The sequence below is a fragment of the Rhinopithecus roxellana genome, chromosome 4 (assembly GCF_007565055.1).
Source record: "Rhinopithecus roxellana isolate Shanxi Qingling chromosome 4, ASM756505v1, whole genome shotgun sequence".
In the NCBI taxonomy this organism is placed as follows: Eukaryota; Metazoa; Chordata; class Mammalia; order Primates; family Cercopithecidae; genus Rhinopithecus; species Rhinopithecus roxellana.
Window position 1 is genome coordinate 25,552,792 of NC_044552.1, and position 27,940 is coordinate 25,580,731.

General features: G+C 51.7%; 4 protein-coding genes across 6 annotated transcripts; 2 read left to right on the forward strand and 2 right to left on the reverse strand.

The window, feature by feature from the left end:
- Nucleotides 1-57: 57 nt before the first annotated feature.
- Nucleotides 58-6,571, reverse strand: NELFE (negative elongation factor complex member E). The gene is made up of 11 exons (XM_010383322.2): nucleotides 6,437-6,571; nucleotides 5,917-5,999; nucleotides 4,480-4,549; nucleotides 4,232-4,377; nucleotides 3,077-3,151; nucleotides 2,917-2,954; nucleotides 2,383-2,750; nucleotides 2,126-2,270; nucleotides 1,908-1,962; nucleotides 1,557-1,659; nucleotides 58-228 (listed from the first exon to the last, which is right to left on the reverse strand). The coding sequence occupies exons 2-11, from the start codon at nucleotides 5,989-5,991 to the stop codon at nucleotides 131-133; spliced, it is 1,173 nt and encodes a 390-aa protein (XP_010381624.2). The 5' UTR covers nucleotides 5,992-5,999; nucleotides 6,437-6,571; the 3' UTR covers nucleotides 58-130.
- Nucleotides 6,572-6,629: 58 nt separating this feature from the next.
- On the forward strand, nucleotides 6,630-17,555 carry SKIV2L (Ski2 like RNA helicase). Of its 3 annotated transcripts, XM_010383324.2 has the most exons (28): nucleotides 6,630-6,758; nucleotides 6,841-6,944; nucleotides 7,537-7,646; nucleotides 7,747-7,864; nucleotides 7,961-8,075; nucleotides 8,191-8,265; nucleotides 8,531-8,584; nucleotides 8,688-8,878; nucleotides 9,037-9,165; nucleotides 9,399-9,544; nucleotides 9,929-10,075; nucleotides 10,204-10,288; nucleotides 10,475-10,581; nucleotides 10,904-11,050; nucleotides 11,128-11,224; nucleotides 11,396-11,608; nucleotides 11,715-11,825; nucleotides 13,248-13,478; nucleotides 14,180-14,317; nucleotides 14,475-14,612; nucleotides 14,757-14,861; nucleotides 15,198-15,345; nucleotides 15,441-15,567; nucleotides 16,134-16,344; nucleotides 16,492-16,602; nucleotides 16,676-16,894; nucleotides 17,084-17,224; nucleotides 17,319-17,555. In XM_010383324.2, exons 1-28 carry the CDS (start codon nucleotides 6,737-6,739, stop codon nucleotides 17,517-17,519), a joined length of 3,741 nt encoding a protein of 1,246 aa, XP_010381626.1. In that variant the 5' UTR covers nucleotides 6,630-6,736; the 3' UTR covers nucleotides 17,520-17,555. The 3 variants fall into 3 exon arrangements, 2 of the variants coding, with proteins under 2 accessions (XP_010381626.1, XP_010381627.1); XR_004056720.1 differs by lacking the exons at nucleotides 17,084-17,224; nucleotides 17,319-17,555 and having other exon boundaries at nucleotides 6,642-6,758; nucleotides 16,429-16,602; nucleotides 16,676-16,819; XM_010383325.2 differs by lacking the exons at nucleotides 16,676-16,894; nucleotides 17,084-17,224; nucleotides 17,319-17,555 and having other exon boundaries at nucleotides 6,642-6,758; nucleotides 16,442-16,602.
- A 54-nt stretch (nucleotides 17,556-17,609) lies between these two features.
- Nucleotides 17,610-20,051, reverse strand: DXO (decapping exoribonuclease). Its single transcript, XM_010383317.2, has 7 exons — nucleotides 19,726-20,051; nucleotides 19,117-19,478; nucleotides 18,710-18,945; nucleotides 18,403-18,622; nucleotides 18,140-18,275; nucleotides 17,908-18,002; nucleotides 17,610-17,823 (listed from the first exon to the last, which is right to left on the reverse strand). Exons 2-7 carry the CDS (start codon nucleotides 19,470-19,472, stop codon nucleotides 17,676-17,678), a joined length of 1,191 nt encoding a protein of 396 aa, XP_010381619.1. The 5' UTR covers nucleotides 19,473-19,478; nucleotides 19,726-20,051; the 3' UTR covers nucleotides 17,610-17,675.
- On the forward strand, nucleotides 18,857-27,480 carry STK19 (serine/threonine kinase 19). Its single transcript, XM_010383318.2, has 8 exons — nucleotides 18,857-19,071; nucleotides 19,666-20,309; nucleotides 20,443-20,579; nucleotides 24,997-25,092; nucleotides 25,452-25,591; nucleotides 26,486-26,583; nucleotides 26,686-26,833; nucleotides 27,036-27,480. The coding sequence occupies exons 2-8, from the start codon at nucleotides 19,760-19,762 to the stop codon at nucleotides 27,079-27,081; spliced, it is 1,215 nt and encodes a 404-aa protein (XP_010381620.1). The 5' UTR covers nucleotides 18,857-19,071; nucleotides 19,666-19,759; the 3' UTR covers nucleotides 27,082-27,480.
- Nucleotides 27,481-27,940: the final 460 nt, after the last annotated feature.

Here is a 27,940-nt window from a genome sequence, read left to right on the forward strand (position 1 = left end):
TTTAAAGGCTTAACCCCAATCCCAAGTGCTGAAAAACCAGAGGCTGAGGGAGATGTGTAAGCTTCCACCTCAGTGTTTTACTGAGACCAGCATTGGGGCATATGAGGCACAAGGAATCCAGCTCTGTTCCCTAGAAGCCATCCACAAGGTTTTCCTTGTAGACGTCATCACTGTAGACAATCTGGGTCCTCTTGTCCCGGTGGCAACCCTTAGGGCTGTTCTGGACAGCTAGGGAGGGAGGAGAGGAACAGTTAAGGTCTAAAGGAGATCATACATCAGACCCTGAGGCTGACTCCTGACCACCTCAGTCCTGGCTGCTGGCCCCTGGAAACCCAGTTTCCATGCTGCCCTCTGGTGGCCAGGATGGCCTGTTTTCCTTAGCTCCTTTGTGCCAACCCATGGCCAAGGAGAGTGTAAGTGGACATTTTGATGAATGTTTTGTTCTTAGAAAAATCCCAAATGTCATTGTTGAGACATATAAATGACATTAACCCACTACTTATAGTCAGTATGTCAGAAGCTAAAAACTAGAAAACCTCTGTAGCCCTTTATTGACATGCTAGTCAACTCTAGTTCCTTTGTTTTGCCCGAAAGGCCACTGTTGCTCTGAGTCCTTCTTTCTGCTCACTCCTTTCCCAGGAAAATCTACTTTCAGGTAAATGGGTTACTCATACTAAGGAATGCTACTAGCTCCACCAGAACTCATCCAGCGTGTAGCTTTGGCCCTCACCATTGTCTCTCAAGCCTCTAGCTGTTTCTTCCCCTTCCTCTTTTCCTCCCTCCACCAGACATGTTACTCTCTTCACCCCATCCAAAGATTCCATCCCCACCACCCTTGAGCTAGAGAGAATCTCTCCCACCCACTTCCCATCCTGTGATCTCTGTACCTTGACACTGCTGGCTACTCCCTCTTTCTCAAAGCATGTGTCCTTTCGCTTCAGTGGCCCAGGCCCCTCTGGTCCTGCTCCCGGCCCTCTGACCCCTCCTCCTGTCTCCTTTGCTAACGTTAGGCTCAACGTTAGCCTAACATGTCAGGAGAGCTGGAGACATGTGGGGCGTGAGGTGGACAGTCCTGTTTCCTAACATAGTCCCTGAGTATTACTCAAGTCTAGTCCTGGGTCTTTTTTTTTCTCCGAAATCAGTATCCCTGATGATCCTACTGTTTGGCAGCCACCCTGTGATGCAGATGACTTAATCTATGTTTTCATTCCTTACCTCACACCTGAGTTCCAGACCCCTGATTTTGAATACTTACTAAATTCACTCTATTCCATCTCAAAATGAACAAGCCCCATGAGACACTCATCTTTCTCACCAATCTCACTCCAGCTCCCATTTTCTTCCCTGTTCCAGTCGCTGCTTTGGAAGCTGTTCTCAATCCTTTTCTCTCCGTTCTTTACCTCTAAGTAACAGAGGATCTGAAATTTTCCTTCCCATTCCCACAGCCTCTGCACACACTCTGACCTCGATAATCTCTAGGAAACCCAAGGATGTGTGGGGGAACCAAAAGGAGTGTGCTGTAGGGGAGAGGATGGGAAAGAAAATCCCATTCTTACCGAGGGAGCCCCAGACAGACTTGCCAGTAGCGGCATCCAGCATGGGCTGTTTCCGGGCTATGTTGACTTTGAGCTGTACAGACTCCACCTGGGTCCCGTTGAGCTAAAGCAGAAGAGGGGAGGCAGAGGATGGGGAGGAAAACATTACAGATAAACCAAAGAAGCTATTCCAGGAGTTGCTATCCTAGGAGTAGACTGAATAAAGAATCTGAGAATGTAAGTTTTTCTGTGTGAATAGGGAGAGACTTTCTTTATCAAGAGGAACCAACTTCTTCCTGGCATCTAGTATTTTGATGAGAACACATGAGAACAGCAGAAGCGATGGGAAGAACAGATTTGCGAAGTTCCAACCTCAGCAACGGCCTGATCTGCTGACTCCATCTTTTCATAGGTGACGAAGGCACAGCTGGGATAAGAAAAAACAGGGTCAGTGGAGAGCCAAGGGGCTCTTCTGGACCCAACGAAACCCAGTGATCACAGGTGGCTGCTGGGAAGGCAGCTTCCTCCCTCAAGTCTCACACCCCAGGATTCGCCCAGGACTTCTCATCATGCCCTGTTGTCATCCTTACTTTCTGGGTGGGTCCATGGAGAGGTCAATGATGTTTCCAAAAGGAGAGAAGGCCCCACGGAGAAGGGTAGGCGTCATGTCTTCTCCGTATACATAGAGAGTATTCCCTTTCCTAGGGGCTCGCCGTTCAGGGAAGGAGTCCGACCCTTTGGGAGCAGGAATCACAGTCACAAGACATAGTCCATCCCGCACTACACTTAGTAGGACCCACATAAACCTCAGTTAAGGTCACCTTGACCTCCAGCCAAGATCACTCACTGCGGAAAGGACCCTCTCGGTCTCGGTCTCGGTCTCGATCCCGCTCCCGCTCCCGATCCCTGTCCCGTTCCCGGTCCCGATCTCGATCCCGATCCCGATCCCGATCCCTGTCCCGCTCTCGGTCTCTCTCTCGATCCCGGTCTCGATCCCGCTCCCGATCCCGCTCCCGATCTCGGTCTCTGTCCCGGTTCCTCTCATGGCTGCGGTCCCGGCTGTGGCTCCGGGGAGGGGAGGCTGAGGAGTGGGCACCACTGCGTTCTTCATAGCCCCAGTCAAAGCTTCGAGGGGGACCATCACCAGCCCCTGGGCCCTCTGCCTCTTCTCCATCTGGCCCTAGTTCTCGAAGTCGATCACTAGAAGACACAAAGCTGGGGAGAAGCAGACTGAAGATCAAAGGGGGGTTTGACCTTCTCCCCTCAGACCCTGTGGAGACTCAATATTCCCTCAATAGCACAGCTCCTACAGCCCAAACCACCCAAGGACTCAGGCAATCAACCCCGCCAAGTGGGCCCAGTCTTATCTCTACTCTCTAACCTCTCATACAGAGATTTCCTCTGGGGACGTCTAGATGACTGTAAAAGAGACCAAGAACAGTTAAGATGATTCCTAGTTGCTAACATGTGGTCCAAAATAAGTTAGTTTCTCATGTTCCTCCATTCCCAACCCCTCAGGGACAGAAATTAGGAGCCTTTACCTCTTGCAGGTCATCATCAGCAGATATGCTCCTCTGGAACGGCTGGAAAGTGGGGACTGGTCCCTTCTCGGGGTCCTGGAGAGGTGAGAGACCTACCTCAGTGTGGAGCAGGAGGTTGCCCAACCATGGAACAGAGGTGTTCCTCTTCCCTCACCCTCTTCTAGATTTCCTCTGATCTCTTCTTTCCTTTTAATACTATTTATATTTCTTATTTGACTATGTGGTTTTATTTATTTGTTTTTATTTTTTGAGACAGGGTCTTGCTCTGTTGTCCAGGTTGGAGTGCAATAGTGCAATCATAGCTTGCTGCAGCCTTGACCTCCCAGGCTCAAGCAATCCTTCCACCTTAGCCTCCCTAGTAGCTGAGACTAGAGATGCGCTTTACCATGCTTGGCTAATTTCTGTATTTTTTTTTTTTTTTTTTGTAGAGATAGGGTTTCACTATGTTGCCAGGGCTGGTCTCAAATTCCTGGGCTCAAGCAATCCTCCTACCTCGGCCTCCTAAAGTGCTGAAATTATAGGAATGAGCCACTGCCACACCTGCCATTGCGGCTTTTTTGTTTTGTTTTGAGACAGAGTCTTGCTCTGTCGCCCAGGCTGGAGTGCAGTTGTGTGATCTCCACTCACTGCAACCTGTGCCTCCTGGGTTCAAGCGATTCTCTGGCCTCAGACTCCTCAGTAACTGGGACTATAGGCGTGTATCACCATGCCCTGCGAATTTTTGTATGTTTAGTAGAGACGGGTTTCACCATGTTGGCCAGGTTGGTCTCAAACTCCTAACCTCAAGTGATCTGCCCACCTTGGTCTCGCAAAGTGCTGGGATTATAGGCATGAGCCACCACGCCCGGCTGATACTTTTTATAAGTGACTTGATATGTTATGTATTCAGTTTACTTGAACCTCTCTTGAATCTGATAACATTTTCTGCCCTTTCCATCCCTTAGAGCGACATATTCCAAGAGCTCCAATCCAAGGTGGATCAGAACTACAGAATTTGTAAAATAGAGAATTCAGGAGTCATCTAGTTTTTTCATTTTATATTTGAGAGGCGAACTCAGAATGGTACAGCAATTTGCCAGTGCTTGAGTATGCATATTTTTCCCCAAACCCAACTTGGAGGGATGCCCTCTAAACAATCCTTCTGTTTGTGCTCACCTTTAACTTCCCCTCAAGGGTCCGAGAACGCTTGAAGCCTGAGTTCTTGGTCTCAGCCTTGATGGCACTGATGGCTCCTGACTTCACCAGCTGCTTTGCCTGCTCTGTTGCTGTGGCTGTGTCCACGACAGGCTGCTCTGATAGTGCTGGAGTGATAAGGGGAAGAGGCATTATGTTGACCAGGCCATGATGAAAGTCAGCCCCACGTTGCCCACTTCCAGTCCATCCCCATTTCCCCTGTCACTCACAGCGTTTGACACCGCCTTGGCTGGTTGTACTGCTGCTACTTTGCTTCTTCAGAGCCAGCAATGCCTTTTTCTGGGAACAAGGGTGAGAGAAGAGAGGTCAGTGAGGGCCAGCCCCTAGCCAGTTCCTCTCCCAAGGCCCCTGGGCACATCACTCCAGGGACCATCTTTCTTGATGCCCTCAGAATGGTGCATTGATGTGCTCTGCCTCTTGCTTCTGGTCCCCTAGATCATGTATGATGCTGGAAATTCCTAATCTAACCAAACCATGGAACCCAGAGGTTTTCCAGAGTGTTAGATTTTTGAGGTTGAAGACAAAGAATTTGATCATGGACTAGAATCTTAGGATATAAGCTGCAAGTAAGTATAAGTCTATGTGCCTTTCCTGGAGGCTTCATCCATCTATTTCCCGCATATTGAAAGAGGTCCAGACATGACTTTGTAACAGGGATATCCAGGAGGCTAACGCATTGTTCCTACCCTCAAGAAGCTTATAGTCTGAGAAATAAAAATAAATTGAGTGAGTTAGCAATACGATAAGAGGTGCAGATTATTCATAGCTGAAAGCTAGTAAGATTTTCTGATGTTTAATGGCTACTAAACTAGGCCCTCCCCCGTATCTCTGCACGACACAGAGAGGAGAAGGGTATTTTAGAAAAAGAAGACAGGATGGCAAACATGCAGCGGTAAGAACGCTTTGGGAATGCATGTTTTGGGAGTAGTGAATAGTTCTACTTTACTAGACAAGGCTGCCAAACTAAGGTTTTGGGGCTTTATTATATAGACAATGTGAAGCCATTTATGGTTTTTGAGAAACAGAGAGAGCAGAATTTTGTGTTTTCAATGGATCGTTTGACCAAGAGTGAAGAAGTCTGTTAAAAAAAAAAGACTGAGAAATTTGTTGAGAGACTATTACAATGGCCCATGTGAATGTCAATAAAGCCCTGCTCGGGGGAATACACAATGAAGAATAAACAGGAAAAATTGCTTCAAAAGAAGAAACAAGAAGACTTGGCAAATGCTTGACTATGCAAATAGCGGATAAGTCAGAGATGAGATTTTGAGTCCAAACACGTGGCAGAATTGGTGTAGTCAATCTTATTTGGAAGATCAAGAATAGAAAGATGATAGCTTCAACTTTGGATATCTGAAGTATGACATTGGATAGAACTGGAAAAACAAACTTGGGGATCATCAGCTCCCAGGTGGTACTAAGAGCCATTGGAAAGGAAGACAATCCCATGGCCGATTGCATAGAAAAGACAGAAGGTCCACACCACGGCTTGGGAAAGCCCACCTCTCGAAGCTACGCTGTGAGGTGGGTGATATGTCTCTAGATATGGACCAGAAAAACCTCCCCATTCGCTCACACTCACCCCAGATCTTCTCAGAGTGCAGAGTCTGTGAAAGGTTAGGCCATGCCCACACACAGTCCCTCACCTTTTTCTTGAGTTTGTTGAATTTCTTCTGCAGAGCCTCCTCTTCCTCGCTCAGTCCGGGGGGTATCACCAACATGGTGGCTCCTGGTTCAGGGGCAGGGCCCAAGACATCTTTCTCCCCTGTTACCACCCGGGGTTCACACGCCGTCCACACTGTACCCAACTCCACCCCTTCAGGTCTGCCTACTCTTGCCTTTGGCTTTCCCTACTCCTTGCTTAAACCAGGATGCTGTCCAAGCTCCCGCTGGTCGGGATCATCCAGCATTCCCTCCTGTCTCCAGGGATCACAGACACCAGCTCCTCGAGGAACCATGTGGCTCAGGGAGGGACAAACACCCACTCCGTCGGCAAGACGATGGCACCCGACCCCCCTACCCTCGCTGGGGTAAGGACAGCGGCGGGGTTCGAACGGCAGAGAAGGCGGTGGAGCCAGCGTAGCGCCCTCAGAGCAACTCAAAGAGGAAGAAGAGAGAAAGGGCTATGAAAAAAGGGGCCGAAAAGTGAGGAGTAGAGGGCCTTACCTGAGGGGGCGGCAACCGCGGTCCCCACGGTCTCCGGCCGCGCCCGCGCTGGCCGCTGATAGCGGGCTCACAACGATGACGTACGAAGGGCGGAAAACGCGGTAACCAAGGCTGCCCCAGGCACGCACTTCCGCCCGGCCTTCCACCGGTCCAGGTCTGCCCCTCCGCAGCGATAGTTCACGCTCTCGGCGGGGCCGTGCCGGAAGTTGTCTCTACTTCCGCCCGTTCCGGGGCGGGGCTTACCTCGCAGGGACTACTTGCAGCATTTCCGGGCTGCTCGGCAGCCGCTGTGGCTCTAGAATGATGGAGACAGAGCGACTCGGTGAGGGGGAGGGGAGTGAAATGGAACGGAGTAGCAGACATGGAATGACCTTTGACCCTTGACTTTTGACTCTTCCCCGTAGTGCTACCTCCTCCAGATCCCCTGGACCTACCCCTTCGGGCCGTGGAGCTCGGATGCACGGGTCGCTGGGAGCTGCTGAACTTGCCTGGAGCTCCAGAGAGCAGCGTGAGTGACTTTTGACCCTAACCTTTGACCCTCATTGAGTCTAAACCTCCTTCACCCTCCTCACAGTAGGTTCTAGCTTAACCTTGTTCATCTGTGCCTGTACTCCTGTCCATCCCAGCCTGAACGGGTGTTGGACAGATTCCAGCCTAGTGTACTTGCAGTCCATGTGAAGACAGCAGAGAGTCCTGGGGATGTTTTTGCTTTAAGAACTGCTCTTTCTCCATGGAGCTCCCTTCTGTCTCCAAGCACCAGGGCACTTGGTGACTGAGATGCTAGGTTTTGAGCCTCCAACTCTTCATCCTTAGGTCTGGGATCCCTTTTTCTAAAATCAGTGAGTCTCAGATTTCATGTGCTTCATGACTAGCAGGGGAGCTTTTTAAAAATGCAGATTCCTAGGTCCAGCCTCCATGTTTCTGAAATCCAAAATCTGCCCCAGGTAATTCAGTAGCGGGTGGTTTTTGGCCAAGCCTGATTGTCCTAGTCTGTTTGACACATCTACCATTTCTGATCTGAACACAAATCCCATCACCTCTTTTGTCTGCATTTTACCCTCTTTCCTTACCTAATGCCTCTCATCTTGCCCTTGTTTCAGCTTCCCCATGGCCTCCCTCCCTGTGCCCCAGATCTGCAGCAAGAAGCAGAACAGTTGTTTCTGTCATCCCCAGCCTGGCTGCCTCTGCATGGTGTGGAGCACTCAGCCCGGTGAGGAGTCTGGAGGGGCTTAGACTAGGGTGATGGGTTCCTGAAGGAAGCTGGGGCAGAGGAAGAAAAAAGACCCAAAAGTTACTTTTTTTCTCTCCAGAAAATGGCAGAGGAAGACGGATCCCTGGTCTCTTTTGGCTGTCCTGGGAGCCCCAGTCCCATCTGACCTACAGGCCCAAAGACACCCAACCACAGGCCAGATACTGGGTTACAAAGAGGTAGGAGGTCAGGGGTCAGAAGAAACAGAGTTGGGGAGAAGGGGAGGTGGTCGGAGACAAGCTCAGCCTCATTGGAGCTCTGATCTCTTGCTTTAGGTCTTGCTGGAGAACACAAATCTCTCGGCCACAACCTCCTTGTCTCTTCGCCGGCCTCCAGGGCCAGCCTCCCAGTCCTTATGGGGAAATCCAACTCAGTATCCCTTCTGGCCAGGTGACTCTTGTGGAGATGGGATGGTAGAAGAGGGTGTCCTTAATCTCCAGGGAAGGGTTCCCCACCTATCTCGTATTATCCTCATCGCATGAATTCCTGTCGTGTCTCTTCCCAGGGGGGATGGATGAACCCACCATAACAGATCTGAACACATGGGAGGAGGCTGAGGAGGAGATAGACTTTGAGAAAGGTAAGGTAGGGCTCTGAGTCTGAGCCCTGAGCAGGAAGAGCCCAGGCTATCAGTGGGCTGCTGCTAGCCCTCCCATTCCTCTGAGAAAATTAGAAAAAGATATCCTGTCCATAACAACCTTTACTGTCATCTGTTGGGAAAGTGTCATAGCAAACATCCCCATCTACAGCATCTGTCCTGTAAATGGTATCTTTTAGGTTTATATAACGTACACAATTTGTTCACCAGTGTGCAGTGACCCTGATTCCATGTCCCTGTCCTACAGATCTTCTTACTATTCCACCTGGTTTCAAGAAAGGCATGGACTTTGCACCAAAAGGTTCGTTTTGGTTTTTGAGTGGGGTGTAGGAGAAATCATGTCCTTCTCCTAAGGAACAGAGATGTCAGCATGACGAGGTTGACCTTGTTGCCTTGCTCCTCAGATCGTCCAACTCCAGCGCCTGGACTGCTAAGCCTTAGCTATCTGTTGGAGCCTCTGGATTTGGGTGGGGGTGACGAGGATGAGAATGAGGCAGTGGGACAGCCAGGAGGTTCCAGAAGGGACGCTGTTTCAGCCTCTCCCTGCAGTACTCCCCTGGCCCGAGCAAGCAGTTTGGAGGACCTAGTGTTGAAGGTTGGTGGTTCTGCATAGTGGAGGCAAGAAAGAGCCTTGCCACCAGGATGTGGGCTGGCTAGGATGGGTCTGGGGAAGAAAGGGACATCTTTTGGGAGGAGTGGTAATCGAGAGCCCTCTGGTTGTATCTTTATCACCCCTACCCCTGACTCTTCCAGGAAGCGTCCACAGCTGTATCCGCCCCAGAAGCCCCAGAGCCTCCACCTCAGGAGCAGTGGGCCATACCTGTGGATGCCACCTCCCCCGTTGGTGATTTCTATCGCCTCATTCCCCAGCCAGCCTTCCAGGTACTTTGGCCCCATCATCACATGCTCCTCTACCTCTTGCTGGGTCACACTCCCAGCCGACCCCTTGTCTCCTCTATCCGTCAGAGGTCAGATCCATCCCAGGCCAGTCTTGGTCCTTAGTCCTAGCCTCGGCTGGCTCTGGTCTTCATCCCCCTGCCCTGTGTGCTCCATGAGCAGGAGGCAGGAAGGCTCTGCTCCTTTCTTCAGCTCCTGCCTATTTCTCTCTCCCATAGTGGGCATTTGAGCCAGATGTATTTCAGAAACAGGCCATCCTGCACTTGGAGCGGCATGACTCTGTCTTTGTTGCAGCTCACACATCTGCAGGAAAAACAGTTGTGGCTGAATATGCCATTGCCCTGGCCCAGAAACACATGACACGGTACGAGTTCCTTCGCCAACCTCCCCCTTCACCAGCCAGCCCCATTTTCTCCTACAGCCTTTGAAAATCTCATCTCTTCCCCCACCTCTCTAACTCGTCCTTTAAGTGAGAGGTTCAGGGGTGAGACTGAGACAAGAGCCTAGAGAGAAATGAAAAGGCATGGTGGGGAGAAAGGTTAGAAGAATGACCTGGGTTAGTTTAGGAAGGGGTCGGGGACAGAATTGTTCTGGGGTTATATCATGAAAGAGAATGTAAGGGCAGTTTGGGTGAAGAAGAGGAGCAACTAAGCTTCTGGGGCATGCTTCTGTGAGAGCTCCATGTGGGAGAGGAGGCGTGGGCCATGAGTCTGCAGAGGGACTGGCTAACTTCATGTTCTTTCCCCAGCACCATCTACACTTCGCCCATCAAGGCCCTGAGCAACCAGAAGTTCCGGGACTTCCGAAACACGTTTGGGGATGTGGGGTTGCTCACTGGGGATGTGCAACTGCACCCGGAGGCCTCCTGCCTCATCATGACCACAGAGATCCTTCGGTGAGAGATAGACACTCAATACAGGGGAGTTTTGGCTGGGAAGATGTGGCTGTTGTGGAGAGTGTGCTGTCTGAAGAGGGGATGGAGACGAGCCACTGGGGAGTCAATCCTTGGCCTCTTCTCCCCAGCTCCATGCTGTACAGTGGCTCAGATGTTATTCGGGACCTGGAGTGGGTCATCTTTGATGAGGTTCACTATATCAACGATGCCGAGGTAAGGGCCTTGGGCTCCCCAGATGCCGGCAGTCCTTTCCTTTGGGACCAGTTGAGCGCCTCCCTTATTCTACACACTCAGGGCACCTTCCTGCTTTCTTTACCCCCATATGGAATCCCTTGCCTCTTTAGGGGCAGAAGGGCAGCCCCTGCCCTCCTGTGATCTCTCTTCCCTCTCTGTGCCCAGCGTGGGGTCGTGTGGGAGGAGGTGCTCATCATGCTCCCTGACCACGTTTCTATCATCCTTCTGAGTGCCACCGTCCCCAACGCCCTTGAGTTTGCTGACTGGATTGGGTGAGACGTGTGTCCTGGGTTGCCTGGTTGAAGGGGGCTACAGTACTCCTTGATTGGGGTGGGAGGACTAAGTCTACCACAGCAAGGAGAGTGGTCAGGCCTTAGGGGTGACGCTGGGGAACATGTCCCACCTGGTGGCTGTGGGATCCCCTTTGGGTCTAGATTACTTTGCATGTTGAAATGGAATGGGATGTTGGGGGATAGCCTTCCATTTTGGGTCTCAGGAAAGACTGGGTAAAGTTGGAGGGGTAGGGAAGGGGGTGGGGATGTGGGTTCCTTCCCACACTCCCATCTCTTACTTGCTACCCTCTCCTTCCTTCAGGCGACTGAAGCGTCGTCAGATCTATGTGATTAGCACTGTAACCCGCCCCGTGCCCCTGGAGCACTATCTTTTCACAGGGAACAGCTCCAAGACCCAGGGGGAACTCTTTTTGTTGCTGGACTCCCGAGGAGCCTTCCATACAAAAGGGTAAGCCCCGAGATGGGGGAAAGAGTTAGGGCTGGGTCCCTAGCTGGACATGACGGCTACCCCTCCCTGTGCCCCAGGTACTATGCAGCTGTGGAGGCCAAGAAGGAGAGAATGAGCAAACACGCCCAGACCTTTGGGGCCAAGCAGCCCACACATCAGGGGGGTCCTGCACAGGTGAGAACTGGGAGGGTTTTGTACCTGCCAGCACCCATTTTTCCTCCCATCTTTTTTTTCGTTGTTCCCCAGGGGTTTTGACTTGAGCTTTGAGCACTGCCCCAGTTAACACTAGCTCACCTCTCATTGGTTCAGGAACTCAACCTCTGCCCCTTCTCCTTCCTTCTCCAGGACCGCGGAGTGTACCTGTCCCTCCTGGCCTCCCTCCGCACACGGGCCCAGTTGCCTGTGGTGGTGTTCACCTTCTCCCGGGGCCGCTGTGATGAGCAGGCCTCAGGCCTCACCTCCCTTGACCTCACCACCAGTTCAGAGAAGAGTGAGATCCACCTCTTCCTGCAGCGCTGCCTTGCTCGCCTCCGTGGCTCTGATCGCCAGCTGCCCCAGGTGCATCTGTGTGTGTATGTGTGTATGCATGTACACATTTAGCAGACTGGTAGGGATAGGGTGTTCTGAGACTCCATCCCTGACCATGGGCCTCCTCCCACCAAAGGTCCTGCACATGTCAGAGCTCCTGAATCGTGGCCTGGGTGTGCACCATAGCGGCATCCTGCCCATCCTCAAGGAGATTGTGGAGATGCTCTTCAGCCGTGGCCTGGTCAAGGTGCATGTGGTGGTGGGAAAGGGACTCCTTGGTGCTTGTTACCTGCTTAGGGGCTGCCCAGAGGGCAGAGGGGCAGAGGTTTAGGCAGGCCAGTGCTGTGGTTAAGAACCTGGGCTCTGGATCCAGACTACCTGGGTTTGAATCCCAGGTCCACCATGTATTCATAGTATCATCCTGGACAAATTACTTCACCTTCCTGAATTTCAGGTTTCTCATCTTAAAATGGGGATGCATAAGATATGAACACGTAGGTCTCAGAAAAGAAACCCAGGAAGCTAGCAAGCATTTGAAAAGTTATTAGTAATCAGAAATATACAAATTGAAGTACTCACAAGATACGACTTTATAGCTATTAGACTGGTAAAATTTAGGAAACTAGTTAATGCCCAGTGTTGCCAGAGTTGTAGGAAGTTGCAGGGTTCTGGGAATCCTTGTACAGGATGCCTAGCCAGTTTGGAATGCACCCTGGCAATATTTAGACAAAATAACTATATTGGCCAGGCATGGTGGCTCACACCTGTAATCCTAGCACTTTGGGAGGCTGAGGTGGGTGGATCACGAGGTCAAGAGATTGAGACCATCCTGGCCAACGTGGTGAAACCCTGTCTCTACTAAAAATACAAAAATTAGCTGGGCACGGTAGCGTGCGCCTGTAGTCCCAGCTACTCGGGAGGCTGAGGCAGGAGAATTGCTTGAACCCAGGAGATGGAGGTTGCAGTGAGCCGAGATCACGCCATTGCACTCCAGCCTGGCGACAGAGTGGGACTCCATCTTAAAACAAAAACAAACAAATAAACAAAAGGTATATCATACTCTGAGCCTATATTTCATTCCTGGGTATATATCACCAAGAAATTCTCACCGTGGTCTGAGAGAGAACATTTACACCCTTCCTTTGTTTGTGGTGGCAGGGTGTTGGTAGTACCAGGGTGCCCTTCACTGGGAGAGAGGGAAAGTTAGTGTGGGGGATGCACTCGTAGAGTGTTCTGCAGCAGTTGGAAGCAGTGACCACAGGAACATGGACAGATGTCGAAACACTAGGTGGAGAAAAAGAAGCCACAAAAAATCAGATATATAACCACTTTTTATATGAATTATAAACTACAGGCTCACAAAAGAAAACATGTTCTATAAGATCATATTTATATAAAAATATTTGTTGGATACATTGGAATGATTGCAGTCAGGAATGGGAATGGGATATGGGGGTAAAAGGAAAGAAATAGAAATAAGTAGCTACATAAGTAAAATGAGGAAAACAATAGTACCAACCCCATAGATTTGCCTGGAGAGTTCGATGAGATCCCATAAGTAACAACTGGGCTGGTGCCTTGTGCCTACAAAGTAAGGTGGGCTTGGCCAGGGCTGGGGGCGTGTGTATGTAGAGCTTTTGCTGATCCTTTCTGTTCTCCTCTGTCCCAGGTCTTGTTTGCCACAGAGACCTTTGCCATGGGAGTAAACATGCCGGCTCGTACAGTAGTATTTGACTCCATGCGCAAGCACGATGGCTCCACCTTCCGGGACCTGCTCCCTGGGGAGTATGTGCAGATGGCAGGCCGGGCAGGGCGGAGGGGCCTGGACCCCACAGGCACCGTTATCCTGCTCTGCAAGGGCCGAGTGCCCGAGATGGCAGACCTGCACCGCATGATGATGGTGAGTGACCCAGCATCCTGGGCAGGGCCCCAGCTCCAGGACCTTTGCTGGATTCTGTCTTCCATTCTCCTCTCTTCTGACTTGTTCTTTTTCTTCTTTTTTTTTTTTTTTTTTTTTGGAGGCAGGGTCACCTAGGCTGGAGTGCAGTGGCACAATTTTGGATCACTGCAACCTCTGCCTCCCAGGCTCAAGTGATCCTCCCATCTCAGCCTCCCAAGTAGCTGGGATTCCAGGCACATGCACCATGCCTGGCTAATTTTTTTTTTTTTTTCTATTTTTTGTAGAGATAGGTTTTGCTGTGTTGCCCAGGTTGGTCTTGAACTCCTGAGCTCAAGCAATCTGTCTGCCTCAGCTTCCCAAAGTGCTGGGACTATAGGTGTGAGCCACAGCACCCAGCTTCCTCTGACTTTTTTGTTTTGCCTGGGAGAAGCCGAGATAGGAGTGAGTGAATCCGAGGATGAGATTGAAGCCTATCTTTTCCAGTTTTCTCCCCTGTGAATACGGAGCTAGATGGGGCCTTTGAGTCTATTTATTTCAGTTTGCTCCCTTATGTTACAGAAGAGGTGAGCAAGTGGTTTATCAAAGGCCCCATGGTTGCAGAGCTGGGACCAGGTCTGATGGGAGTAGGCCCAGTCCAGAAGACTGGCTGGGGTGCAGTAGGTCCCACCCTGATCTCACTGACTTCTCTGACCTGATTCCAGGGGAAGCCATCCCAGCTGCAGTCCCAGTTCCGCCTCACGTACACTATGATCCTCAACTTGCTGCGGGTGGATGCCCTCAGGGTGGAGGACATGATGAAGAGGAGCTTCTCCGAGTTTCCCTCCCGCAAGGACAGCAAGGTAAGGAGCCTGGGTAACCAGTATGTGGAGCAGGAGGTTGGACAAAGCCAGGCTGGGAATAGGTGGGCATCCAGGGGCCAGTGTGTTGAGGGTCGGGGGTGTGGCAGACTGGGCCTGGAGACTCCCCTTTCACAGCTTCCGCCTGCTTCCACCCAAGGCCCATGAACAAGCCCTGGCCGAACTGACCAAGAGGCTGGGGTCTTTGGAGGAGCCTGACATGACTGGCCAACTGGTCGACCTGCCTGAATATTACGGCTGGGGGGAGGAACTGACAGAGACCCAGCACATGATTCAGGTGAGCAAGTGTGAGTGCTGAGGAGGTGATAGGAGAAGGGAGGAGGAGATTGTGTCACTCTAGGTGCTATTAGACTTAGTCCAAGTGTCTGTCCCTGTGATGCCTCCTCCCATCTGTGCTTTGTGTGCTGTCCCTGCTCTTCAGCGACGCATCATGGAGTCTGTGAACGGGTTGAAGTCTCTCTCAGCAGGAAGGGTGGTGGTTGTGAAGAATCAGGAGCATCGCAACGCACTGGGAGTGATCCTACAGGTGAGGGTGATGGGAATTTGGACTCCAGAGGGTGGGAGGGAGCAAGCCGTCTCTCCATTTTCCCCACTTGGCCAGGGCAGGTTGCATCACCACAGGGTCCTCATTTTCCTGTTGCCCTCCTTTTCACCCTCTCCCTTCCCATCACCACATCATGCTCACTCCTTCCTCCCACCACCCCAAGAAGTCTGCTCTGATCGCTTGACTTGGGTCGCCCCTCTCTACTGGTGAGCTCTGCATGGTTGCTTCCTGATTCATGCCCAAGGGTGGGTATCTGGTCCCTGCCTTTGATGTCTACTCCTCACACCCCGCTCTCCTGGCCTCTCTGACCACCCCCAGGTCTCCTCGAACTCCACCAGCAGAGTATTCACAACCCTGGTCTTGTGTGATAAGCCCTTGTCCCAGGACCCACAGAACAGGGGGCCGGCCACTCCAGAGGTGCCCTATCCAGATGACCTCGTGGGATTCAAGCTGTTCCTGCCTGAAGGTGAGAGTGTGGCAGATGCCTGTTTTCTGCCAGCAGGATAAGCAGGGATGCCTGGGGTCCACGGCAAGGTCTGCCCTGCTCTCCCTTTTTCACAGGGCCTTGTCACCACACCGTGGTCAAGCTCCAGCCAGGAGATATGGCTGCCATCACCACCAAAGTGCTCCGGGTGAATGGGGAGAAGATCTTGGAGGACTTCAGCAAGAGGCAGCAGCCAAAATTCAAGTCAGAGATGCTAGGGAGGCCCTTTTCCTCCAGAGGGGCATGTAGAAGCGGGGAGGGGCAGTGGTCTGGGAGTTTTCCCCAGCCTGAGGGAGACCATGAAGTGGTGGGGTTGTAGTGAGGAGGCTCCTCCAGCCTAAGGGAGACTGTGAAGTGGGGGTTGTAGTAAGAAGGCTCCCACAGCCTGAGGGGGGCTTCTGTGGGAGAGAAGATCTTACCCCAGATCTTTTTTTTTTTTTTTTTTTTTTGTTGAGACAGAGTCTTGCTCTCTCACCCAGGCTGGAGTGCAGCAGCCTGATCTCAGCTCACTGCAAGCTCCGCCTCCTGGGTTTATGCCATTCTCCTGCCTCAGCCTCCCAAGTAGCTGGGACTACAGGCGCCCGCCACCTCGCCTGGCTAGTTTTTTTTTGTATTTTTTTAGTAGAGACGGGGTTTCACTGTGTTAGCCAGGGTGGTCTTGATCTCCTGACCTTGTGATCCGCCCGTCTCGGCCTCCCAAAGTGCTGGGATTACAGGCTTGAGCCACCGCGCCCGGCCATCCCAGATCTTAAGATCTGCTCCCTCTTCAGGAAGGATCCTCCCCTTGCAGCTGTGACCACTGCTGTCCAGGAACTACTGCGTCTGGCTCAGGCTCACCCAGCTGGACCCCCCACCCTTGACCCTGTCAATGACCTGCAGCTCAAAGATGTGTCAGTTGTAGAGGGTGGGCTCCGGGCCCGGAAGCTGGAGGAGCTGATCCGGGGGGCTCAGTGTGTACACAGCCCCCGTTTTCCTGCCCAGGTAGGACCCTGGGTGCTAACTCCCGAGCTGGGAGTAGGGGCTTTTCCTCTGTGGTTCCCTGTAGACCGACCACCCCCATCTCAGCCCTTGTCTTCAGTCCACCCCTGCTAAGGGGCAAGGAGAAGGCTGACGGGTGGCTCTCTGCAGTACCTGAAGCTGCGAGAGCGAATGCAGATACAGAAGGAGATGGAGCGGCTGCGCTTCCTACTGTCAGATCAGTCACTGCTGCTGCTTCCTGAGTACCACCAGCGAGTAGAGGTGGGCGGGGCAGTGGTTGGGGCAGGGGGCTAGGGGATAGCAGTGTGTCCATTGCCCACTCTTTTTCTTGCAGGTGCTCCGAACCCTGGGTTACGTGGACGAGGCGGGCACCGTGAAGCTGGCAGGGCGGGTGGCTTGTGCCATGAGCAGCCATGAGTTGCTCCTCACTGAGCTCATGTTTGACAATGCACTAAGCACCCTGCGGCCTGAGGAGATTGCTGCCTTGCTCTCTGGCCTGGTCTGCCAGAGCCCTGGGGATGCTGGGGATCAGCTCCCAAATACCCTCAAGCAGGTAGGGGATATCACCCCTTTCTCCCTGCCAGGGCTGTGGCATTCCTGACCTCCAGCCTCAGGTAGTCCCCCAGGTGACCCCCTGCTGCCCTGTAAGTGCCCCGAGGATGGGAATGGCTACCTCCTTGATCTGGTCCTTCCCTCTCCTGGAGCAAGAAGGCAGGCCTTAATCTCTCCTTCTTCCCTGCAGGGAATAGAACGTGTCCGGGCTGTGGCCAAGCGGATTGGTGAGGTCCAGGTGGCTTGTGGCCTGAACCAGACGGTGGAGGAATTTGTGGGCGAGCTGAATTTTGGGCTAGTCGAGGTTGTGTATGAGTGGGCCCGGGGCATGGTGAGTACCTGAGGTTTGGGATTTTACAGACGGCTGGCTGAGGTGAGCCTGCCCAGGGTGAGCACATCCAGTTCTCACCCTACTTTCCCCATAGCCCTTCTCCGAGTTGGCAGGGCTCTCAGGGACCCCCGAGGGCCTGGTGGTCCGCTGCATTCAGCGCCTGGCTGAGATGTGTCGCTCACTGCGGGGGGCAGCCCGCCTAGTAGGAGAGCCTGTGCTGGGTGCCAAGATGGAGACAGCGGCTACCTTGCTACGGCGGGACATCGTATTTGCGGCCAGCCTCTACACCCAGTGAATGCCCCATGTAAAAATGTGATGATAAAACAGCAAACCACTGTGTGTGCTTGCGTTGTTGGGCAGGGATGACTTAGCTAAGAAGATAGCAGAACCTCTTAGAAATATGCTTTTATTATCTGCACACAGAGATATGACTGCCCCCCTCTAAACATCACTATTTGGGGGACGGAGTCTTGGGGGGTGATGGGAAGTCCTGAGTCATGGCTTCCACGTACCATATAGGCAGGAAGGCATAGGGTGCATCTCGGTGTACAGACACGGTGACTGGGCCACCAGGCTCCCAAGAGAAGAGGTGAACGAGCCTGGGGGGCAGATGGAGGAATCAGTTGAGGACCAGAGGCTGGATCCTGGGATCCAGAGAGGATGGACAGAGCTGAATGCCTCACCTGGGGTCATCCTGGACAACCGTGCTCTGGGCAAAGCTAAGGAAGGCGGCACAGAAGTTCATGCACACAGAGGGATTCCAGCCGTCACGGTCATTCTGGAGCAGGCAGAGAAGGCAGAAGATTGGCAGTGGGGGTGGTGGGACGAGGGGAAGGCAGGCTGCTGCCCTGGACGCTAGACCTGTGGTCTTGGTGTTTGGGGATGCGGGTGGGAGCTGCAGCATCATTCCCTTACCCTGACATAGTCAAACATCTTCATGGTAGGAAAGGTCTTGAGGGAAGAGACAAAACCCTCTGGGTTACGGAAGCCAGCAACAACATTCGGGACCCCTGGGAGGAATGACTGAGCCCACCATTTCAGGAGCTTGTGTCTGTCAGGAAAAGCAAGGGGTCAGTGGGACCCCTCGTCCACCCTCCATTCTGCCTTCACCCTCCTCCCCAAATCCCTTTCCCAGCCTTCAAGTCTAAGCTCTCGCCCTGCCCACCCCTATCCTGAACCTGTAGAAGCTCCTCCATTGGCCAGGGCTGTGCATCTCCTTGGAGGTCTTGAGCTCCACATAGCAGGTGGGGGGCTGTGTGGATGGGGTCTGGGGGTCTGTGCAGTCTACCTCCCCTGAGAAGAGCAGAGGGTGGCTTCCCAGGCGGCTGCGTAGCACAGAGCAGAAGGCCACGTTGGTGTTAACCTCCCCAGAGGGGTCTGGGGAGCTTCCAGGTTTGTCTGCACAAGGAGAGAAGCAGCAGCAGGGGTGGGGGGGCTCTCAATCTCTGGGAAGGGGAAGGGGGCTATGAAGCAGGGGCAACTCACCTGCACACATGTACTGCTCAAATTTGTATCCCATGTACATAAGCTCCCGGAGGAGCGGTGGCCGAGCAAGCCTCTGGGCCCGGGCGTTCGGCGTCTCCACCTCACTCAGGTATAGTGTTCCCTGGAACCGAGAGGCTGCCAGCTGCCAACCCTCCTGCCGCTCATATGGTGTCGTCAGCAATTTTGTCAGGTGCCCCCGCCACGTCACTATGGCCTCTGCCAGCCAGCCTGGACCCCTGAGAGGCAGGAGTTACAGGCTGAAGGTCTGACACAAGCATTAGTGAGAAGCTCCCCTTGAAGAATAGTCTGTTTCTTCTAAGGACTGATTCTCACCCCGGCTGTGGCTCTCCTAATTTTAGAGGGTAGGTACAGGTCTCCAGATATACTGCCTGCCACGCTTTGCTCACCCCTCCAACCGGCCTCGGTGTTCCAGGAGCCAGCACAGCAGGTGGTCCAGCCTTTCTTGGACCTCCTCGTCCCGGGGCTGGTATCGATCCGGGTATCCGTCTCTGAGGTCAAAGTTGGGGCCTGGACCGTTAGTGGGGGGTGGGCTATAGTAGCGCAGGGCTCGGGCATCTCCATGGTACTGGCGTTGAGCATCCAGGGAGAAGCAGCCCAGTTCCGAAGGGCGCCGGTAGAAAGGAAAGGGCCCAGAGTAGAGGGCAGGGTCTGTGGGCAGAGAAGGTGCTGGACGGGGTAGTTTGTTCCGAGGCTCAGCTACCTCTGTCTTCTCAGCTCCTCTCTTGGTCCCCCTGGGATCCATGAGGTCCTAAGGGAAGCAGGGGGACAGAGTTTCCGTTTTACAGAGGAGGCCTGGAGAAGGATGACTGGTTTAGGACTAAGCGAGCCACCTGATCGCCAGGTTCTGGCCTTGAAACATTCAGGCCGCTCAGACGCCACAGCGGCCAAGCTCTCATCCTGCCTCTTTCCTCGCCCTTCACCCACCCTCCCTCCAGGTCCTCCAAATGCAGTGAGGTTAGGAAGGACGCCTGCGCTCAGATCAAGAATCCAGTTACCTCAAAGCTCCCCAACTTCCACCTCCGCAGGGCTATGACGTCATGGCAGGCACACCAGAGGCCGAAGGATGCAAAAATGGTTTTTCTGCTTTCGATGATGCAATCATTCAGCGACAGTGGCGGGCAAACCCCTCCCGGGGCGGGGGAGGTGTGCGCTTTACGAAGGAGGTTGATCCCAACGTGGCCACCGGCGCCCCTCAACACCGCCCACGAGTCCACAGGCGTGCGTGCCCTTGGAGGGAGCCAATCCGCGGTCGGCGTGGGGCCCGGCCCGGCGGACGTGTTGCGGGTATCTGCGTCGCCACCGCCCCTCCCAACACTGACTGGCCTGAGGGATGACAAGTTGACTCCCTCTTCGTCATCACCTGGTCTAGGAGGGACGCCCGGGGAGAGCGTACGTCACTGTTCTGCGCCGGAAGACCCTATTTTTAGATTCTCTTCCCTCCATTCCTACCTCTTCCCCGGTACCATAAAATCCCGGGATATGAGCCGAAAGAGGCATCATCTGGTCCCGGAGACCTTTGGAGTTAAGAGGCGGCGGAAGCGAGGGCTTGTGGAGTCGGATCCTCTTCGGGGCGAGCCAGGTAACCATGGCAACCTCCGGGGGCGGGGCTAAAGACCCCAGCTGGGTGGGGCCTCGCTTCCGGTAGCCGAGAGTTTTGTTAGAACCGCGTCCCCGCCCCAGTTCCCTGTCTCTGACCCGGTTTCTCGGTCCAGGGTCGGCGCGCGCGGCTGTCTCAGAGCTCATGCAGCTGTTCCCGCGAGGTCTGTTTGAGGACGCTCTGCCGCCCATCGTGCTGAGGAGCCAGGTGTACAGCCTCGTGCCTGACAGGACCGTGGCCGACCGGCAGCTGGTGAGGGGCGTCGGTGCGACCGCCGGAGGCCCCTTTCCTGACTCCTAAAATTTCCTGTCCCTCAGTCACTTCGCCAGCCGTTCAGCAAGCATTAGGCCTTTCAGGGGAGGGCACTGTTCCGGGCACTGGGGTGCCACAGAGACCCTGTTAAATGGGCCGCGGGCAGTACAGGGCATTTCAATCATGGAGGGAGAAGAACGAGGCTTTTGGGGAAACCGAGTCATGGGGGATGGTTCGAACATAGAGCACTGGGAGTGCAGACAGACGTCAGATCATGACAGGCCTTGTACATCAGTGTTGTTTCCATCTTACCCTGAGGCGATGGGCTGGTAGAGAATGTCATAGAGAGAGGGAATGGTGTATTGGAGGTAGTGGATGAGGCAGGGAGGTCAGCTAAGAAGATACTGCATCTGAGAAGTGGTGAAGGCCTAAATTAGGTCAGTGCAGTACGGAGGGAGAGGAGAGTGAGGAAGAGGGAGGAGTCCAGGACAACTCAGACTTTCTAGATGACGGTGTGGCTGGTGGTATTAGGAGCACATTTAGTTGTTGGACTACAGATAATGCGTGTAATTTTGTACAAGTTGAGTTGGTGCGTGTGGAGCATCCAAAGACAAACGTATTAAACAAGTGGATATTAGATATTCCGGGCCAGTGATAATAGAATTACAAGTCATGGAGGTGTGAATAGCAAGTGGTTAATTCTGTGGATGTGGTGAGATCCAGTAGGAAGAGTGGGTAGAGGAGTGATTTCTAACGTTTTTATAATCTTTAGAAGGTGATAAAAGCTATGGCTATTTCTCTCCAGAAAAATGCACGTCTGCCACATATACATAGGATGTATGTACAGTTAGGGGGGAAATATTTCACTGATCTTCTGAGGTCCATGGTTAAGGACTCCAAGTTTAGAGTGGAAGTTGATAGGGTCAAATCCACAATGCTGGGAAACACTGTCATTGAAGGCAGTGTTACTGAATGTATGAGCTGAGTTATGCCTGTGTCAAAATTACATGGGCTGCTTATTTTAAAAATACAGGTTCCTGGGACTCATCCAAGGTTAATGAGTTACAATCTCTTGGGGTGGGATTTGGGACTCTACACTTTTGAACTGCCTCAAGTCCTTTTTAAGTGTGCCTTAAAATTTGAGATCCACTGACATAAAGGGAAAGCAGAAGAAGAGGAATCTGTGACAGAGGCAGAGAGGGAATTGCCTGAGTTAAGAGGAACCCAGAGGCTGGGGTGGTAGCTCACGCCTGTAATCCCAGCACTTTGGGAGGCCGAGGTGAGTGGATCTCTTGAGCTCATGAGTTTGAGACCGGCATGGGCAACATGACAAAACCCTATCTCTACAAAAAATACAAAAATTCGCCAGGTGTGGTGGTACGCGCCTGGGGAGGCTGAGGTGGGAGGATTGCTTCAGCTGGGGAGGTGGAGATTGCAGTGAGCTGAGATAGCACCACTGCACCCCAGCCTGGGTGATAGAGCTAGACCTTGTCTCAAAAAAAAAAAAAAAAAAAAAAAAAAAAAAAAAAAACCCAGGAAGAGGCCTATTGTAAAAGTAAAGAGATTTTTGAGGAAGTGAAGTCGTTGGCAGTATTAGAACCTGTGATTCAAGACAGTGGCCTAAGAAGAGGAAAGAGGTAAAGTAAAATAAAAACTGAAATCTAGGCTGAGTGTGGTGGCTCATGCCTGTAATCCCACCACTTTGGGGGACCGAGGCAGGAGTATAGCTTGAAACCAAAAGTTTGAGACCAGCCTGGGCAACAAAGTGAGACCGCGTCTTTACTGAATAACTGAGACCCTGTCTCTACTAAATAAATCAAATAAATTGAAACACAAAAATTCTTAGCCGGGCATGGTGGTATGCACCTGTTGTTCTAGCTGTTTGGAAAGTTGAGGCAGAAGGATTGCTTGACCCCAAGAATTTGAGGCTGCAGTGAGCTATGATTGCACGACTGCACTTCAGCCTGGGTGACAGAGTGAGACCCTGTCTCTAAAAAAAAATGAAAACGTAACCAAAAAAAACCCAGAACTGAAATCTGCCCATTGGATTTAGCAGGTAGAAGGTTAATAGTGATCTTTCAAGAAAAGAGGGAAGAAAAGGAAGGCAGTCTGGCTCTCCCTTGAGGTGAGCTAGTCTCCCTCACTACGTCTCCTGTGAGGAAGCATGCCAGATGGAACCACTCCTTAAGAAGTGTTTGTTGTTTTTAATATATTGGTGTTAGCTTTTATTTTTAAAAACCTTTAAAAGTTGCCGAATGAAAATATAAACATATATAATTTAAATGATGTTTATAAAGCAGATACCCATCTAGCTACTCCCTAGGTCAAACTATAGAACATGGCCAGTATCCCACATATATTCCTCTCTGATCAAAATGTCTCTGATCAGAGTGTCCCTGGGAGGTGACTGCTATGGTCATTGTTCCCTTGGTTTTCCTTTTTTTTTTTTTTTTTGAGGTGGAGTCTCATTCTGTTGCCCAGGCTGAAGTGCAGTGGCACGATTTCAACTCACTGCAACCTCTGCCTTCCGGGTTCAAGCAATTCTCCTGCCTCACCCTCCAGAGTAGCTGGGACTACAGGCACATGCTACCATGCCCAGCTAATTTTGGTATTTTTAGTAGAGACAGGGTTTCATCATAATGGCCATGATGGTCTCGATCTCCTGACCTCTTGATCCGCCCCCCCTTGGCCTCCCAAAGTGCTGAGATTACAGGCATAAGCCACTAAGCCACTGCGCCCGGCCACATTTTGTATTTTTAATAGGTATGGGATTTCACCATGTTGGCCAGGCTGGTCTCAAACTCCTGACCTCAAATGATCCGCCTGCCTCGGCCTCCCAAAGTGCTATTTTTTTGTTTGTTTGTTTGTGGGTTTTTTTTTTGTCTTTTTGATAAATCCACTATTACTTGTCTTTTGGGGTTTTTTTATTGTCTCTTTGAGTTTTGTTTCTTTATGCACCCAGTTACTTTTGAAAATGTTCTGGGCAGATTTGCCTAGATTAATAAATGCACTCCATGTTCCAGTTACTTTTTTTTTTGAAACAGTGTCTCACCCTGTCGCCCAGGCTGGAGTGCAGTGGCACGATCTTGGCTCACTGCAGCCTCTGCCTCCTGAGTGCAAGTGATTCTCCTGCTTCAGCCTCCCAAGTAGCTGGCGTTACAGGCACCTGACACCACACCCAGCTAATTTTTCTATTTTTAATGGAGACTGGGTTTCATCATGTTGGCCAGGCTAGTCTTGAACTTCTGACCTCAAGTGATCACCCTTAGCCTCCCAAAGTGCTGGGATTACAGGCATGAGCTACCGTGCCCAGCCCCAGTTATTTTTATTTTTATTTTTTGAGATGGAGTCTCATTCTGTCATCCAGGCTGGAGTGCAGTGGCGTGATCTTGGCTCATAGCAACTTTCTGGGTTCAAGCAATTCTCCTGTCTCAGCCTCCCGAGTAGCTGGGACTACACGTGCACACCACCACGCCCAGCTAATTTTTGTATTTTTAGTAGGGTTTTACCATATTGATCAGGCTGATACTGAACTCTTGACCTCAGGTGATCCACCCGCCCCCCTCAGCCTCCCAAAGTGCTGGGATTACAGGTGTGAGCCATCTCACCCGGCCTACTTAGATGTTATATTAGTGGTAATTCCTGTTATCTTGTGAGCTCTTTAGTGTCTAAACAATTTTTTTTTAAGAGACGGAGTCTCACTGTGTTGCCCAGTTGCAATCCTAGCTTACTGCAGCCTCAAACTCCTGGGTCAGGTGATCCTCTTGCCTCAGTCTACCAAGTAGCTAGGACTACAGGTCTCTGCCACCACGCCTGGCTAAGTTTTTACATTTTTTGTAGAGATGGGGGTCCCACTGTGTTGCCCAGACTGGTCTCGAACTCTTGTCCTTAATTGATCCTGCTACCTCAGCCTCCCAAAATGCTGGATTACAGGCATGAGCCACTGTACCTGGTCTTAAACAATTTTTAAATAACATTTTATCCAGCATTTTAGTTAATTTTCAACAGGTGTATTAGTTCTTGCTGTATTCTCGCAAACAGAAGTCCTGGTTCATTTTTATTTGTTTTAAACATTGAATCCCATACTCCTGCCCACCTTACCCCACCCAGAATTTTCCTGTTAATGTTTTGAAGCCAGAGCCTGCATCTTAGTCATTATTTTATCTTAGTGCCTGGTCTTAGAAAATTATATTGACTGTTTGACAGACCATAGATAAGGCAGGTGGATGAGAGAGTGGGTAGCTAGTTGGAAAAGGCTGCTTGGTCATTTACCTGATTATCTTCTCACACAGTTTTTTCTTTACTAAGAGAAATTTGCCCCAATATTGGCAAAATCTCCCTGCCTGAGAGTGCCCAGAGTATAGCAGAGTATCTTACCCTGATACCCCTCTTTTCACTCTCTTCTCTGTGGAGACAGAAGGAGCTTCAAGAGCAGCGGGAGATCAGAATTGTCCAGCTGGGCTTCGACTTGGATGCCCATGGAATTATCTTCACTGAGGACTACAGGACCAGAGTATGTGACTGTGTGGGTCAGGGGTGCCAGGGGCAGAGAACAGGTTGGGGGAGATAGGGAAGTTGGGAAACAGAAATAAAAACAAAAGAAAGAATTTCTCTGCCCCCACATCCCATGGAGAGGGCACAGGGCTCTGGTAAGTAGTAACATGAGGGAGAGAAACAGGAGGGAAAGAGGGAGGAGCGAGAGGGTAAAGTGGGGAGAGGAGAAGGAGGAGGAGGAGGAGGAGGAGGAAGGGTATGAGAGGTGGAAGGATCTGAGCAAGAGGTAAGACAGGAAGAGAAATGCTGTCCTAGGGGTGGAGAGATTGGTGGAGAGTGAGGGTGGGGACGGACCATGCTTCTCATCTCTGCTTCTAGGTCCTCAAGGCCTGTGATGGCCGACCGTATGCTGGGGCAGTGCAGAAATTTCTAGCTTCAGTACTTCCAGCCTGTGGGGACCTTAGTTTCCAGCAGGACCAAATGACACAGACCTTTGGCTTCAGGGACTCAGAAATCACGTGAGACTTGTGGTACCAACAAAGTCAGGCATCTGACGCCTCCCTGGCTCCCTCCAGTTCCATGCAGCCTGTCCTTTGGCTTTTTTGGTGAACCTGCCAGAAAAGCTACCAAAGGCTGACTCTTCTTTTTAATAAAATGACCCAAGTTTTTATTCCTCCCCACAAGAGAGGAGACCTATCTTACCTGGGGCCTTAGAAAGAGCCCTGGAACAGAATTCAGTCCTTGGTGGCTTATCAAAAGCACGCAGGGACCTGGCAGGAACCGTAAAAGCTTGATGTTAATCATACTAGGACTAAGAGAATAGAGAATGACAGGAGTTGGGATACCCCTAAACATTCACATTAAAACAAAAAAAACCCAAAGCTAAAAAACAACTGGGCAGGAGCTAAAGAAAAATATAATTTTGAGAGGCTCTATCTGGCTCAGGCCTCCTACTTTGTAACCCATGGAATATGTGAAAGTATTTGAAGAGCTGTAGCACCGGTCTCACATGGGCAGACACACTCTCAGAGAGATGTGGTGGGAGCCTTGGCGTGGTTTACCTAGGTAATGGCAGGAGCACAGAAGACCCTGATTCCTCTCCTCAGTCCTGAGACTGAATGTGTGTCAGGACATGTGGTCAGGGAAGAGAAGCTATTTAAATGAATGAGTAATAGTAGCAGGAAAAGAGAGTGGAGGGAGGGCAGTCCACGTAGGGGTCCTGGAACAAGCAACTGCACCAACAGAGGCAGTTGGTGCAAGCACACAACCACCCCAGGTTGGGGTGGTGGTATCCACTTTCTCTTGCGTGGTTGCCCATGTTTCTCGAGACTTGTGTAAATATTACTGGATGAGGAGGACAGGTTGTTCTCAGAGCCCAGATCTCATCTCTGCTGGCTTCCCACTGCCCTCAGGCATCTGGTGAACGCCGGAGTCCTCACCGTCCGAGATGCTGGGAGCTGGTGGCTAGCGGTGCCTGGAGCTGGGAGATTCATCAAGTACTTTGTTAAAGGTATCCCATCTGCAGCTCAGACCTGCAGCCCCTCACCTTTTGGTGACTCCTCAGGCCTCTACGCCTTATTCACCTTTCCCTTCTTCTGTGCCACTTCTCCAGGGCGCCAGGCTGTCCTTGGCATGGTCCGGAAGTCCAAGTATCGGGAGCTGCTCCTATCGGAGCTCCTCGGCCGGCGGGCTCCTGCCGTTGTACGGCTTGGTCTTACCTACCATGTGCATGACCTCATTGGGGCCCAGCTAGTGGACTGGTGAGTCTTGCCCTGGCCTCTGGCAGATGAGGGAGCAATGACCCAAGGTCGGATTTCCTCCCAGCTCATGCTTAGTTCCCTAGTGAAGGCCAGTGGCTCTCATTCTTCTCTGGAACCCGGGAACACCCCTTCCCAAGTTCTAAGCTCTCCTAACAACTTGAGCCTAGGCGTCTGGCTCCAGCCTTGTCTTTCTCCTGCACAGCATCTCTACCACTTCTGGAACCCTCCTCCGCCTGCCAGAGACATGAAGATTCTGCTCATCATTGCTCAGCTCCCCAGAGTGGGCCTGGAGGGGACTGGAATTGCTACATGATGGTGGCTGAAACAGGGTCACCTTGGGAAGGCTTGGGAGCCAGGATGAGTGTTGGGCTCTCGTGTATGCAAAGGGTCAGATGTGGCTGCTGCTGTTTGCCTGGGCTCTGACCCGGTGGTGGGGTTTGAGCAGTGCTTCTCTGCCCTTTCATGGAAAGTGGAACCAGAAATGGTGCCGAGGCTGTGGCTGTTCCCTTTTGTGTAAAATGGTGCTGTTATTACTCTGTCTTAAAATAGGAAGGTGGGATTTCTGGGGAGGCTGGTGAAGGAGGGCAGGGTTCTTTTCCCTATGTGTCATGTTAAAATTGCCAAATAAAGTACTTCTGCCTGTGGTATTTTCTGGATGTCCTTTATTTACTGTGACGTGTGTTTGGGTGCCTTGTTTAGGGGTAGAGGTGAAGTCTGAGCTTTGCCTCGTTCAGAGAGGAAAGGGGTTAGGGGTTCACCAGACCACTCTCCCTGTGGAGTGGTACGGGTGTACCTAATCTCCTAAACCCTGGAATTTCTGTTAGGGCCTAAAAAAGCAAAAGCCTAGTATTGTTCAATTTGTGTTGGAATGAAAGTAAGAGACAAGTGTCTTAGAAACCTGTCACTGTTTTGTGAGGGCCTTTAAATATCCTGCACTCGTGGGCCATGTTGGGCCCTTGTAAGCCCATGTACACATGAGCTCATGTGCACCTATACCCTGATACAGATACACTTGGTAGGGGGAGGTGCTCAGGCACTGGAATGAGGGGTTAACAGGGAAGGACAAGGTTATTTGTGGGCCAAGATTCAGAGATTCCCTTGGAGACC

Bases quoted from the DNA above. Each gene is read 5' to 3' on its own strand.
- NELFE (XM_010383322.2), bottom strand. From the start codon at position 5,991: ATGTTGGTGATACCCCCCGGACTGAGCGAGGAAGAGGAGGCTCTGCAG. The intron at 3,152-4,231 runs GTGAGCACAAAC...TCACCTCTCCAG, and splicing joins CCCTTGAGGGGAAGTTAAAG to GACCCCGAGAAGGGACCAGT. The intron at 1,660-1,907 runs GTTGGAACTTCG...CTTCTGCTTTAG, and splicing joins CAGATCAGGCCGTTGCTGAG to CTCAACGGGACCCAGGTGGA.
- SKIV2L (XM_010383324.2), top strand. From the start codon at position 6,737: ATGATGGAGACAGAGCGACTCG. The intron at 6,759-6,840 runs GTGAGGGGGAGG...TCTTCCCCGTAG, and splicing joins GATGGAGACAGAGCGACTCG to TGCTACCTCCTCCAGATCCC. The intron at 9,545-9,928 runs GTACGAGTTCCT...TTCTTTCCCCAG, and splicing joins GCCCAGAAACACATGACACG to CACCATCTACACTTCGCCCA.
- DXO (XM_010383317.2), bottom strand. From the start codon at position 19,472: ATGGATCCCAGGGGGACCAAGAGAGGAGCTGAGAAGACAGAGGTAGCT. The intron at 18,946-19,116 runs GTGAGCAAAGCG...CCTGCCTCTCAG, and splicing joins CACCGAGGCCGGTTGGAGGG to GGGTCCAGGCTGGCTGGCAG. The intron at 17,824-17,907 runs GTGAGGCATTCA...TCTGCCCCCCAG, and splicing joins GTTGTCCAGGATGACCCCAG to GCTCGTTCACCTCTTCTCTT.
- STK19 (XM_010383318.2), top strand. From the start codon at position 19,760: ATGACGTCATGGCAGGCACACCAGAGGCCGAAGGATGCAAAAATGGTT. The intron at 25,592-26,485 runs GTGAGACTTGTG...CACTGCCCTCAG, and splicing joins TTCAGGGACTCAGAAATCAC to GCATCTGGTGAACGCCGGAG. The intron at 26,834-27,035 runs GTGAGTCTTGCC...TCTCCTGCACAG, and splicing joins GGGGCCCAGCTAGTGGACTG to CATCTCTACCACTTCTGGAA.